Here is a 14,117-nt window from a genome sequence, read left to right as displayed (position 1 = left end):
CATCATATAGCATTTCCTTTTATATACCAGTAAAAGGAAACTTTTGCTTCTTACTTGCAATATTCATAGTTTTTATCATCAACAAAAATTTGTTGTCGGGCTTTATATTTAAGCCTAGGATTTTAAGAAATATCTGCAGACGTATTCTTTTATGATCTTGTAATGCCCAACACATCAGATTTTATATTAAAATACTTCTAGAATTCTTGGATGGTTTTACTGCTGCTATCTGCATTTCAGTGCACACAAAATTCTGATATCCATTGGCTGATTGACAGATTTACAGTTTCAGGAAAGTGTAAAATGAAGATGTTATTGTTTATTAAAACTGTAACTTTCATAACGGGCATTGTAGTAGGCAGAACAAATGATGTGCTGCTTTAAGGAAGAGTAAATTTTCTACGTTCACTGTGTTTAAGTTCTCCAGAGTCTTAATTCTTCCTCCCATTCCTGTTGTTGTATTGGGGGGGGGGGAAACAGCAACATTCCTCTCCAAATGAATATATCTTAGGGCCTCGTGTATTGTTTAAGTCAAATAGAAAAATGCTACTCCTCCTCTCCCACTTTATTGGCCCAGGTTATTCTTTAGACAGTACGTGTTTGAAAGTGATATGCAGCCACCTCAGTTAATAGGGGGGATCCCTTTTATAACTCATCAGTTTTTTTCTTTCTTGAGTATTATATACTATATTCCTAGACTTAATAACTTTTGGGGAAAGCTGGAATTTCACACTTTTTATTGTATCGCGTTTCATCAGTACTCATATGATATTTTTCATTATGCAACTAAGAAATATATTCTCTTGAAAAGTCATCAGCTTTTATTAACTACTTATATATGTGCAAAGTAAAAAGTTATTTCTTAAACACTCATTAAGAAACCAAAAAGGAACAAATAACATATGAAATCACACTACAGAAAAGTTAATGTAATTTAAAATTTTGTATTAAAACTAAAAAGGTAATTAAAACTGATGTTGAAATGGTAAATTAAAGGATGATTATAAGTTTGCTTGAACTAAGCTTCTTATCAATGAAATAAACTTGTTTCCATTATTTTACTGGCTATTTTTCTGATACTGTCTCCAAATGAATTTGAACCAAAATTAGTAATGATTAACATAATTAAATGTAAAATCATAGGTGATCAATAATTTAAATTCATCTAGTAAAAACACTATCCATGAAATGGCCCGTTTCTTTTCAAACCAAAAAGAAAGAAATGTATATAAAACTTGGGTATTTGTTACTGTAAAACTTGGATTGTTTACATAATCTTTTTTAATTGAAAAAGGGAAGATTTTATTTAAACTACATTAAACATGTCATTGTTAGTAAAATACAAGGAAGTGTGTCGTTACCATGGCCATCTAGTCTGAAGTATCAATGTGATGTTGAGTTCACTAATAAACTGTTTTGAAAAGTTATGTTATTTTCTGGTATTAAGTGTCATTCCTAAAGTTAGATAGATGTACTGTTGATTTATTGGTATTTGTATGAAAGATATAACTACGTGAGAGTGGAGGGAGTTCTTGCATATGTTAAATTTAAGTGAATGGAATAACTTTGTTTCTAGTGCCAAAAAGCTGCCAATATATTACATTGTATTTTATATAGCTAATTAATGAAATTATATAGAATTTACATTAGCTCAACTTATTAGTTATTAATTTATGTGTCAATGTATGCTTCTTAATATTATCTAATAAAAATCTTTAATGCATGGAAACCTAATCCAATTAATGTAGGCACAAATTTAATCATTAGTTTTTTTTCACTCTGCTGGCAAAACAGTAAAAAGGCATACTGGTCATAGTGATGGACATAATTTTACAAAAATGTCATCAAAATACTTCTAATTTACTACTTAAAATTTAAATCTAATTTTCATTATTTAACTGTGCTACAATCCATATACATATATATTCATACTTGCCAACCTATGACACTCAAAAATCAGGAGATTTTTCACAATGTTAAAAAGTGATGAAAATATAGTTTTTAATAATGAATTAACTTTAAATAGTAACTAATTCTTAAATGCAAGCAACACAAAAATACCTTACACATAAAAAACATTTTTATTGCATCGTTTAAGAAAACGAAAAAAAAAAAACTTTAATCAGTTTTCGCACAAATGTAATAAACAGTAGCAGATTTTGCTTTCTTTAAGAAAGAAACTTCATAATTTTGTTCATAGCAATTGTCATGTAGGCCTGCTTTCGCTAATAAAAGTTTTTCTAATGTGTCATCACTAATTTAAGATCTAAATTTAGTCCTCGTTTTCGCAACAACACTGAAAATCCTCTCACACTCTGCATTAATATGGGGAACTTCAAGATGGCCAACATAATTCTAGACAGTTTACTATATTTTAAAATTCCATCAGCATCTTTCAGTTTTCCAATTAAACTCCACTGGGTGTCAATCCTAGCTGATTTTATAACTTCATCCAAGTTTTCTAATTGTAAACTGCTGTTATGCAGCTGTTGGAAATGTTTCAATTTTTCCTTCCTTTTAGAACTCCTTTCAAGATAATAGTAAATAACAACAATGTGTTCATCCACATTTATTGGTAAAGAAGCTGCCCCTTTTTCAGCAGCTAAATTTAAGACGTGACAGGTGCACCTCATAATCTGCAAATCTGAATTTTCCTTTCCTAAGATGCCTGCAACACCAGTCTTCGAGCCTACCAATACTCGTGCATTATCGGCACCAAGTGCTAAGCAATTATCCAGAGGGACTACATTTTCTTTTTAAAGTTTTAATAATTAGCTGTGCTATAGTAAAGCCTGTAAAATGTCCTTCTAAAGTGGGGACAGAAAGTAAACTGCACTCATTTTCTGAAGACTCTGGATTAAAAAAAGAAACACTAATTGGATACAGTTTTGAATCGGTATTATTGCTTCCATCCGTAGAGAGGCAGAACGGAGCTGTTTTAATGCAATCAATAACTGAAAATTTATTTTTCAAATCCATTTCTTTAACAATTGCACCTGTTTTGGTTCTTGCACTTGAGTATTTCTTAGCGATTTCACTATCGGGAAACATTTTTCTAAATAAAGCTACAGTGTGATCCGATGCATTCAGAGCCAGGTTGTGCTCCAGTAAAAAGGCAGAGAACAGATATTCTGCATCAATAACTTTTTGGTTCTTTGCTTCCCAATAAAAATTAAATTTTTCGTTTTTTTTTTTTTTTTTTTTTTTTTTTTCAAAACAACTCATTTTGTCCTTGTGTTTTTGTATACGCACATGTTTGAGAACATCCGCCCTTCCATCATGCGAAATCGAAAAATCGCAATAACAGGTGGTACACATTGCAAATTTATTACATTTCCTTGAGGAAATAATGGAAGGAAAGTCAACTGTGTAGAATTTTTGAAACGTACATGAGTATTTCACCTTTTTCGCAGGACATAAGAAAAGGTGATAATTTCTAAAACTGTTTTCCGAAGGCATGTGTACTCAAGACAAAATGGCGTCAACTCAGGTCAAAATGACCGAAGTAACTAAAGAACATCCAAATAATGGCTTGCTTTGTCCTCATTGGTTAATATATGCCAGGTGACACGCAGTGGAGCACGATGCCCATTGGAGAACTGGAGAACGACGTTTCTGGATATATATATGCTCTCACTCACAAAGCAGAGATCATCTAATTCACAAGGTTTTGTTTTAGATATAATCTAGAGAAAATTCAATTGCTTTCAGATGTCCAAAATCACATTTTTTTTTTTCATATAAAAAAGTATTAAGCCAAATTCCATAAAAATCGTGAGAAATTTTGAGAATAAGAAAAAGTCAGGAGAAATATATTGTAAATTGGGTTGGCGGGACAGCGGTTGAAAATCGGGAGTCTCCCGCCTAAATCGGGAGAGTTGGCAACTCTGTATATTACAGAAACACAAATATTTTTTTTAAAAGGAAAATTTATAATCCTTCCAAGAATTTTCACACATTATGCCACTGAAAATTGAACAGAAAATATATAAAGAAAAAATTTAAAACTGATTTTTCGCAAAGACCAAACATTGAAATTCAAATGAACTTCAAAAAAATCCTATAAATGTAGAATTAGAATTATTTAAAATGCATTGAAGTTCATTTGAATTTCAATTTTTGTTCTTTGTGAAAATTGGTCCTACATTTCTTTCTTTATATATATGTATATATAATACAGTACAAAGTCCAAAATCCGTACTCGTCGGGACTTCGGCGATTCCGGATTTGGGTTTTTTTTTTTTTTTTTTTTTTTTTTTTTTTTTTTTTTTTTTTTTTTGTATTAGATCATCACTTTAAATATAGTAAGATGGCATTTAGAAATTATAAAATTAAAAATATCAAATCGTGATTTATGAGATAATGGAGTGTTTGTGATCTGGGTATCAAAATTTGAAAAAAAAAAAAAAAAAAAAAAAAAACTTAATATATATTTGTTTACCTTATTCCTTTCAATGTAAGTTGTGTGAGTTGCTTTGTTTTTTTGTGCTAATACTTTCTCTCTAATTCTGTAGACAGACGTTATCTCTTGTTTAATTACAATGTTGAAGTTCCTGTAGCTGCTATTTTGAGAATTCCGAATAACTTGCAATTGAAATTTTCTCTTATTCGGTAACTTCTCTGTCACTTTTTTCACTGTCGGTAGCGGTATTTTCTGGATTTAGAACCATACTACAGATTTCGCCATTCATAAATTGATTAATGACTGAGAAGCATTGTCATGACAATAAAAAACTTATAGCATCTTGATTTATTACTGCTTCTCCACATTTCTTTACAAAATCCATTAATTGGAAAATTTCGCCTTTGTTTTACGGTATCCAAAAACCTTTAAAATTAGCGGATATCATGATCAAATTTAGCTATTCACTATACATATTTGGCTATGCATCATGAAATTTGCAACTAATGACAAGTTGTTTCATTAAATTTTATCTTGCTTCTATCGAGCACTGAGACAATTAAGCCAGAATTGTATTATTTTAGTTATTTATTATATTTATGTCTGTTTCTTGCACTTACTTAACCCTTTGTGGCGCACTATACATTAACGTCGGAATTTGAACAAAAAACGTTGTATGCAGTCTATTTAGTCCTAAATGAGTATACAGATAAAATTTTGTAAAAATTGCACTTACCATTTTAATTCTGTGGGTGTTCCATGAGGTGGAACACTGCGCCGCCAGAGCTTTTAAAAGTACGACTAAGCGAGCATTGCAGTGAAGCACAAAAATGAGTAGAAGCGTTTGTATAAGAATGAAAAAACTCTGTATTATGGCTGTATACATGGTTTCCTGGATATACACAATATTCTTGAATATATACGGATAAATGAGATAAATATCTATATACACAAGTCCTATATACAAAAATATTTACAAATTTTCAGAAAGAGCACTTCGGAAAGAGTTAGGCCTCTCCGCGCCATTTATAGAAAATTAATAATAAAAAAATTAACTACGATTAATATTAACAATAAAGAAAAATAAGCCTATAATATATACATACACGAAAAATATCTACACAATTATTGAAAATAAACGGAATGATACTAAAATGCGAAATTTGCGCAGGTCTAAGTAAAGTTGAGTCAAGCTACTAATAAAATTCCTGCCTAAAAACTACTCCCAAAAATTCGATTTCATAGCACAAAACACACCTCACCCCCTCAATACTGCTTTGTTTGAATTCACCCCCCCCAAAACAACGTAAACAATGGATGTTCTCTCCTAAGCACAGATGTTCTGATTCGTAACAGCATGAGATCGCTAAAGGCACAGTGTTCCCGCTAATGGAACACCTGGTTTCATTCAATGATTCTGCGTATGGTTTTTGTATGAAAGATTTAAAAAAATATAGAACAAATAATTTGGAGTACAGCCAGCAAAATTATGCCTAATTTTTTTCCAAATAAAATTTTTTATATTATTAAAAAAATACAGAAAATTACTTGAAAAAAGTGGATTTTAATAACATAATAAATGAAAATTCTGTGTCTCCTTGTGATATGCTGCTATCTACTGTTTAAAAAGAAAAGTTCAAAGTATATTATAAAGGCATTTTTATCTATTTACGGTTGAATTTAAAGGTTTCAGAAGCGATTCAATTTGGGTGTTCCATGTAGTGGAACACTGAGCCGCGAAGGGTTAAGGCTTATCAGAGTTCTTAATAAATAAATTCCCACCATATACTTAAGCCTTATTGAGGGCCGGCACTAGATATCTTACCACCTCATGCAGCCTCTGTGGGAATTCTGCAACTCGATGTGGCCATACGAGCCCTGGCGCTGGTTCTAGGTTTATGAGAATAACAAATCAGCTATTCTTAATTCATATAATCCTAAATTTATCTTTGGGTCTATATCATTAACAAACTTTATTTTTAGCATATGGAAAGAAATTTTTTGTAAATTTTTCCCCATCAACATTTTTTAGCGCATTTAACTTAAATTTGTAATCATTGTCAAGTGTAATGTCAACATAAAAGGTTACCACACTCCTATATTATTCAATTACTTACATAAAAAAAAAATGTTTAGGCATTGCTACAGGAGTCATTATTCAATTTGTCATGTTTTGATAAACATGCAGTGATTAAAGGAAAGTATAATAAATAATGATTTGCCAAGTTGGCGTCAGATCAACAATGTATCCATGTGGCATGTTTCGGTTTGAGATGTATGTCAAGCCGATACGCAGCAACTGAGCCAAATTACTGATCGTACAAATTTATGCTAAAATTATTTTTTCTTCAATAACAAGGTATTTTATTTAGTGTTGAAGTGAAATTAAGAATCGGGACTCTCCAGATGTTTTGTTATGCGCAGAGGGGGAAATCAGTTGGGCATGCATAAAGCCTATGAGAAAGCGTTGGTGGTGGTTTTGACGTCCGGATTTCGGACTCTGTACTGTATATATATATATACAAGGTGAGACTGAAAAGTAACATGACTGATGTCATAACTTTATTTTATATTTACATATAAATACATCACTGTCCTTCAAAGTAGTTCCTGCCATCTACTATACACTTCTGACAACATTCATAAAAGTTTTTCAAACTTTTGAAAAAGTCCTCCTTTGAGACTGTGTTAAGTTCCTTAGTAACAGCAGCTTGAATGTCTGAGATGCTTGAAAATCAGTGTCACTTTAGTGCCAGTTTCAATCGTGGAAAGAGAAAAACGTCTGCTGATGCAAGATCAGGGGAATGAGGAGGGTGAAATAAATCTGTAACCTTTTGCTGCACGAGGAACCATCTAACACACATTGCAGTATGAGGGCATGCATTATCACACAACAGAAACCACTTGCCTGATGCAGCGAGATTGGGCCGAATACGATGAATGCGAGCCAGGAGGCACTTCATAACATGGCAGAAAATTCACCATTAACTGTTTGACCTTCCAGTACGTATTCTTTATGGATTCCCTGTGCATCGAAAATGGTAATGAACATTGTCTTAACCATTGATTTTTTTAAACTAAACTTTCTCGATTTTGGCGATGAGGGGCCGCGCCACTCCATGCTTTGCCGTTTCATTTGTGGATGATATGCAAAGCACCACGTGTCATCGCCTGTGGTGATTGACTGTAAAAACATGTCACCTTTATCTGCTGCATTGATGAAGTTGTGAAGTCACCACAGGAGTCCAATTACTGCTATTTTTGTTTATCGCTTAAGTAATGAGGGACAAACATCGCACAAAGTTTCCGTTTACCCAAATCCTGCATCAATATTGTTCAGACAATTTCACGAGGAAGATTCAATTCGTTCGCCATTATTCGGACGGACAAATGGCGATCTTGCAGCAATAACTTCTTAACTCTTTCAGCATTTGCTGTTGTTCTGCTTGTCAGCAGTCTTCCACTGTGATGCTTATCCTCCATGCTTTTATGACCTTCACAGAAAAGTTTGAACCACTGAAATACTACTGTTTTGAGAGATAAAGTTTCTTCACGATGCACATTTTGAAGCATTTCCAAGGTTTCCGTAGCAGTTTTACCCATTTTAAAACAGAATTTCAGATTTGTTTTCTGCTCCATTACGTAATGCACCATGCACCAACACCTTTCACATATAAGTGACTGCACAAACAAACACAAAACAAGAAACTTTGCATATGACCCTGAACTTCAACATTTTATACTAAAGATCATAATGCGCATGTGTCAGATCGTCGGGCTGTTCTCATTTTCGAAAGTAGGGGTGAGTCACATTACTTTTCGGTCTCACCTTGTATATATACATACAGACTTTGTACGTACTATATATGTACAAAGTCTGAGATACGGCATCATTGGGACATTGGCAACTCCAGATTTTAAGATCAACAGTATAAGTCTAGTAAGATCACATATATGCATGGCAACCTTCAAGCTTCTAATTGTTTAGGTGCAATAGATAGATGCTAACCCCACCCATTCACAAGGCTGGCACCAGAGCTAGTGCAAGCACACTAGGTATGAGAATTTAGGGGGATTTTAGAGAAGCACCAAGCAGCAAAAATTAGGAATTACAAAATTTTTAGAATTAGGACCCACAAAGATTGCATGATTCACCAAAATGCATAGCACAAGTCCTGTCCCTCCCACAACTACCTAAGGACTAAAAGTTTGATCCTGTCCAATGTTGTCCAGTGTCAATCACTGTATTGTTATTGGCCAGGATGTGACTTTATAGGCCCGCAAACACTCGAAAGTTGCACATTTGCAACACAGCTGCTTCCGTTTGTTGAATACATTATTAGGTCTACCAGAAAGTTCTGTCCATCTTTGGAATAACACAAAATATGGATTTTTCGTACTGTCAATAAACTTTTAAATAATATAATTGCCATTATTATTAATGACTTCTTGCCAGCATGAGGTCAATTCGTATATCCCATTTTTGAAAAATTTTGTATCTTTTGATGCAAAAAGTTGAACCACTGCTTGTTTTATACCTTCTTCATTTTTGAATTTTTTGCTCTTCAAAAAATTTTGTAAGCACATAAACAAGTGATAATTGGAGAATGCTAAGTCTATGGAATATGATGGATGCGACAGAATTTCTCAGCCTAGTTCTGCAATTTTTTTTGACAACTCCCCAAAGCAACTTGTGGCCTGGCATTATCATGATGCAGTATGATTTCCTTCCTATTGAACATCGCCGACCTCTTTTCTTGAACTCCAATCTTTAAATCATGCAGTTGCTGGCAATAATTCTCTCTTCTTCAAGTGGTGCCCTCTTTCCTTGATGCCCTAAGCGCATGCTTATATTGCCTAATTATTAATCTAGCCTTGGGCCTGGTAAGTCATATTCTTGGCTCCATTATGACATCAATTTCTGAACTATCATATCATATATATGGGTCAAATTGCCTACATATATTTATGCAATTTGTCCTTAAGTCTTGTGGGTTTGAGTTTTCATAGTAGTGCTTACATGCAGATTCTTTTTCTGATTAAATGAAAATTTTATTTTGAGATTTAAAATAGTTTGAAAAAAACTAGTTAACTAATTCCATAGTCTGCAGATACCAAAATATGAATTATGTGTTTCTTTAATGAATGAAATGTGTGTAAATACTAGTCAATCCTGTCATTTGATTAGTTTAAGATAAACAAAAATATAAATGAAAAGTTCATATTTTTCAGAATATTAACACGTAAACACTTACAGACTTTTATATCACTCCATTGACAGGGAGTGAAATTAACCACATGTTAAGATAAACCAGATAAATTAAATGTTGTATAAGTTGTGCTATTCAAATAAGTCTTCATCCATGCTCTGGTGCAGAATCGAGATGACCTGATGATGATGATTAGGTGCTGTCATTATGTCTTTAACATATAACATATGATGCTGGTCATCTTGGCCTGAGCAGTATGTCAGTTCATTAATTTGAGCCAAAGCATGATTTTCGTGACTTTCCTGTTACTTTTCTTCCTGTTTAATATATTATTGCAAAATTAAATAACACAAAATTCAAACATACAAAAGGCATTTAGTAACTTAATTTCCTGTTTTCAGGAAGCAGTGAAAAGTTGGGAGATTTAAAGAAAAAGTTCAGTTGCTCTAAATGTAATGTCAATGTTTCAAAAATTTAATTTGTTTCAAAACTCTTCTTTTTTTGTCTAGTGAGTTACAAAACACAGTATGTGCATTTTTGTTACTTATGGGACAATAATATGGGTGCTATTAGACAATTCATCTTATAAGCAGATGATCTAAATTTACAGTATGAAGTGCAACATCATAGATTTATTTCCTCCTCTTTGATTTTGTGTGTCAGAATTCTTCCTTCCCCTTAGAATGCAGTGTGTAACATAGATGAACTCACATAATATACAGTAACTAGCTCTTTATATTATAGATAAGGGTTTTTTTTTTTTTTAAAGCAGGCTGTTATAAATTTTTTAGAAATCAAAAATTATATTCAGATTTGAAACTGCATGCAGTATTACTGCTTCTAACCCATATCTCAAAGATGAACAGTGTTTTATGTAAATTATAACTCATAATAGGATACATTTGTTGTCTTTTATATTACAGAATGACAGTTATTCAGTCTTTGAAATTAGGAATTGATGTGAACCGACACAAGGAAATTATTGTTAAAGCAATATCAGGCATTTTGCTTCTTCTCTTAAAGCATCTGAAGTTAAATCACATATATCAGTTTGAGTACATGAGCCAGCAGCTAATGTTTGCAAATTGTATACCGTTAGTCCTCAAGTTTTTTAACCAGAACATCATGTCTTATGTGGGTGCAAAAAATACGTAAGTATTAATAATTCTACATATGTTACTCTGTTTTTTATCATTCCTCATGAATCTCATGTTGTCTGTTAGGCATTTTTTTATGCTTTTATACAATGTATCAGGACTTAGAAGAGAAGGGCTAGCTCATTGAGCTTTTCCCCCTGAAGCAGAAAGTGAGAAGTGATGACATAGTCACGATGACACTGAGCGCGCAGATGCAATTCACAGCTTGAAAATTAGCATTTTTGAACCAGCATTTGAAATGAGCTGTGTGTGAAAGATAGCTATAATTTGGAAGAGACAATGTTACTGCTTTAAGCATTTTAGACTGAACCATTAAAAAATGTAATAATACTTACTCAATTTTAAAATAATAGATAAAATGTGCTTTTCTTTTAACATAAAGTTCCGTGGGTTTTTTAAAATTTTTATTTGCAGGTTTTTTATTCAATGCACGTTTATTTCTAATCATTTCTGTATCTGCATGTTAACTAAGAGAATTTTTACACTGCTTCTAAGATAACTATAATAGCAGCTATTTAAATTTACTCAAAAAACAATTTTACATTGACATAGTTTTAAACATATATGACATATATGGCAACATTTCTGCTAACCTACGTTTGATTTTTTGCCTAATTGTAAATTTTGCATTGTTATAATTCTCTTCCGATTCAATATAATAATAGATATTTTTTAAATAATTTTGTAATTTATACTTATATCTATATTACAATTAAATAAATGTATGTAAGATTGTTACCTAAATTTTGACAAAATAGCTTTACTCAGAGTACCTAATACAGTTATTTAATTTTTCAAAAGTGTGAGTAAAGGAAGCAAGTCTTTTTATGCCAATTACTTTGATGTTTTATACTATTATATTTTATCTAGAATTCTAATCTAGCACAAAATCTAATCAATAATTAGTTACAAAGGATACAATAAGAATAACTTTAACAAGTACTTAACAAAATTAGTTTGTTAAATACTTGTTGTTCTTGTTGGTACTATTTTGGTACTATTCATAATACCGAAGATATTATCGATTAACTCACAGAAGTCAGATGCTTTTTGATTTCCTGTGGGGTGGAGTATAACTTTCGCGGTACATTTTGAAAATAATGTTTTCTCTGGAGCGACTTTTTGTCTCTCGTTTCCCTTGACCATTAAATAATTCGGTTAATAATATCAAATTTTAAAACAGTTCCATCTTCTAAAACAAATCCTTTATCTAAAATGTGGTTTCTCAGTAATTTGAGGCAGAGCGCGAAATGAGACCTCTGATTAAAACAAACTGCACATTTTGAAAAGAACCGAGAACTTGGTCCAGTTTAGAGTCATAGCAGAGTTGTCAATCTATATGCATTTCGTCGAAACTGAGAACGCATATGTTTTCGACAGAATACAAATATTCGCCTCTTTCCATCTTTAGAGTAAGAACATCACTTTGAATTCTTGGACTACACTAAAATTTAGCTCACCATTTCTTTAATTTGCTAATACTAGGTAAAGATATTCCAATTTTTTTCTTTTCAAAATCCATAGCTTTAAGATGACAGAGCTCTTATAACAATGCAACGCGAAATGTCTTCACTAGTCCACCTGATTTTTTCCTTCTTTTTCAGTAATACATTAATCTGCGTCTTCATAAAAATAGGCTTTAGACATTTTTTCAAATTCTCCAATTTATGCTTCTCCCCCCCCCCAAAAAAAAAATTTCGCTATCTGAGATTTTAATTTCTGATACCAATTTCTGTCCAGAGGTCGTGCACCATCTTTGCCGCTGAACAAACATTCTAAAATTTTTCTTTTCTCTATTTTTGAATACTTTAATACAATTTTCTAAGGATGTTATTTTATTCTTCAAATTATTAATGCATTCTTGTTTATCCTTAAACTTAGGGCATTCAGGAATATCTACATTTTCATTTGTGAGTTTTATTTCAAAATCATTAAAATTTGATTTATTATTGTCATCATCAATTTCGATTTATTATTGTCATCATAATTTACTTTCAGCACAGCATTCCATTTCAACAGTTTCTTTTTGTGGCTATCCAAACAAGCAATTTTTCATGTCATCTTCATAAACACTGCATAGAAAATGTTCGCTGCAAATTTTTCCGCTCTTCACATTAATAGAATCTTGTCTTTGACATTTGTGTATCCATTCTTTCGTCAAAAGCAAAATCTCATTTGGATCCTTTGGTACCATGAAATAAAATATCTCATCCTTTCGTACTTCTGTAAGTGCTACAGCACGTTACTACAGCGCAAAAAGACATATTACATAAATGGTACTTAACAATATAGAACTTAAAATAAAAACTGATTAAAATTACATATATATGTAAATTATTTTAAATATATACATTATTAGAAAACAGATATATGTATGATTAAAATTAATTTGGGATATGTAACCTCCAGAAAATCGTCTCTCAGCTGAATGAAACTACAGTTTTAAAAGCGGGAAATCAGAACAGGTGGCATCACAGTGACGTCAGATTACTGCCTGTTAAGTCCCCCCATTAGGCTCGCGTCGGCGAGGAGTCGAACAAAGAAATGAGCTAGCCCTTTGTATTTATCCTTGACAATCAATGTATGCTGAATATTAATTTTCTGTGTGTGTGTGTGTGTGTGTGTATGTTTTCGTATACAATAAATTACTCACTCAGTTCTACTGATAGTAATTTGAAGCTCCTTTGCAGGTGTATTATTATTTTAGTTAATAGGTGAATAAAAATTTTCTTTGTCATTTAGTGAAGATCTCTTGTAGCAAATTTGGGGATAACATTATTCTTTTAATATTTTATTCTCGCATCTGCATTTGTTACCACAGGAAATGGCCTGACATTTTCAGAGATTCGTAATAAAATTTATCTGGAGTGGAATGTGTATTGGGTAAACATCTATCTGATATAATATTGAGCTATTACAAATGAAATAGCTGATTTTAAGGACAAAAATGAAGAGAATAAAACGAAGCCATCTATATGTTAAATGAAAGTAAGCTTCAGCAGTTCTGGCACACATGTGGCAATATCATATCACATTTGTAAAAAAATCAGTGTCTCGAGAAATGAATTCCTTCATTGGCTATTAAATTAATATGTCATTGACAAAGCATTTTTTGGAAAAAAAAAATATATCCCAAATCCACTTATTCAATGTCATGGTTTTGGTTACTCATACAGGTGCAAAACGAGGGGGAAAAAAGAGAGGGAGGCATACATTTTGATATATTAAGTAGCAATGTATGTAACATGGTGAAATACAGGCTTATGTACTCCCATTCCTGTCTTCTCAAGTAAGCTTGAGTCTACATGTTCATTTCAAGTGGTTAAATTTGATATCTGCTCCACCAGT

General features: G+C 32.2%; 1 protein-coding gene across 2 annotated transcripts in view; it reads left to right on the top strand.

The window, feature by feature from the left end:
* Strip (striatin interacting protein) overlaps positions 1-14,117 on the top strand; it is a 154,802-nt gene that overhangs the window by 96,588 nt on the left and 44,097 nt on the right. For both annotated transcript variants that reach the window (XM_085809746.1, XM_085809745.1), the window contains exon 12: positions 10,536-10,763. In XM_085809746.1, coding sequence (XP_085665872.1) covers positions 10,536-10,763 — 228 coding nt within the window. The remainder of the gene's footprint in view (positions 1-10,535; positions 10,764-14,117) is intronic.

The sequence above is a fragment of the Stegodyphus dumicola genome, chromosome X2, assembly GCF_044657685.1.
Source record: "Stegodyphus dumicola isolate Sdum_Otavi_A_Nest chromosome X2, ASM4465768v1".
Taxonomy (NCBI): domain Eukaryota; kingdom Metazoa; phylum Arthropoda; class Arachnida; order Araneae; family Eresidae; genus Stegodyphus; species Stegodyphus dumicola.
The sequence above is the reverse complement of the archived record's forward strand: the minus strand, read 5'-3'. Positions and strand labels throughout refer to the sequence as shown.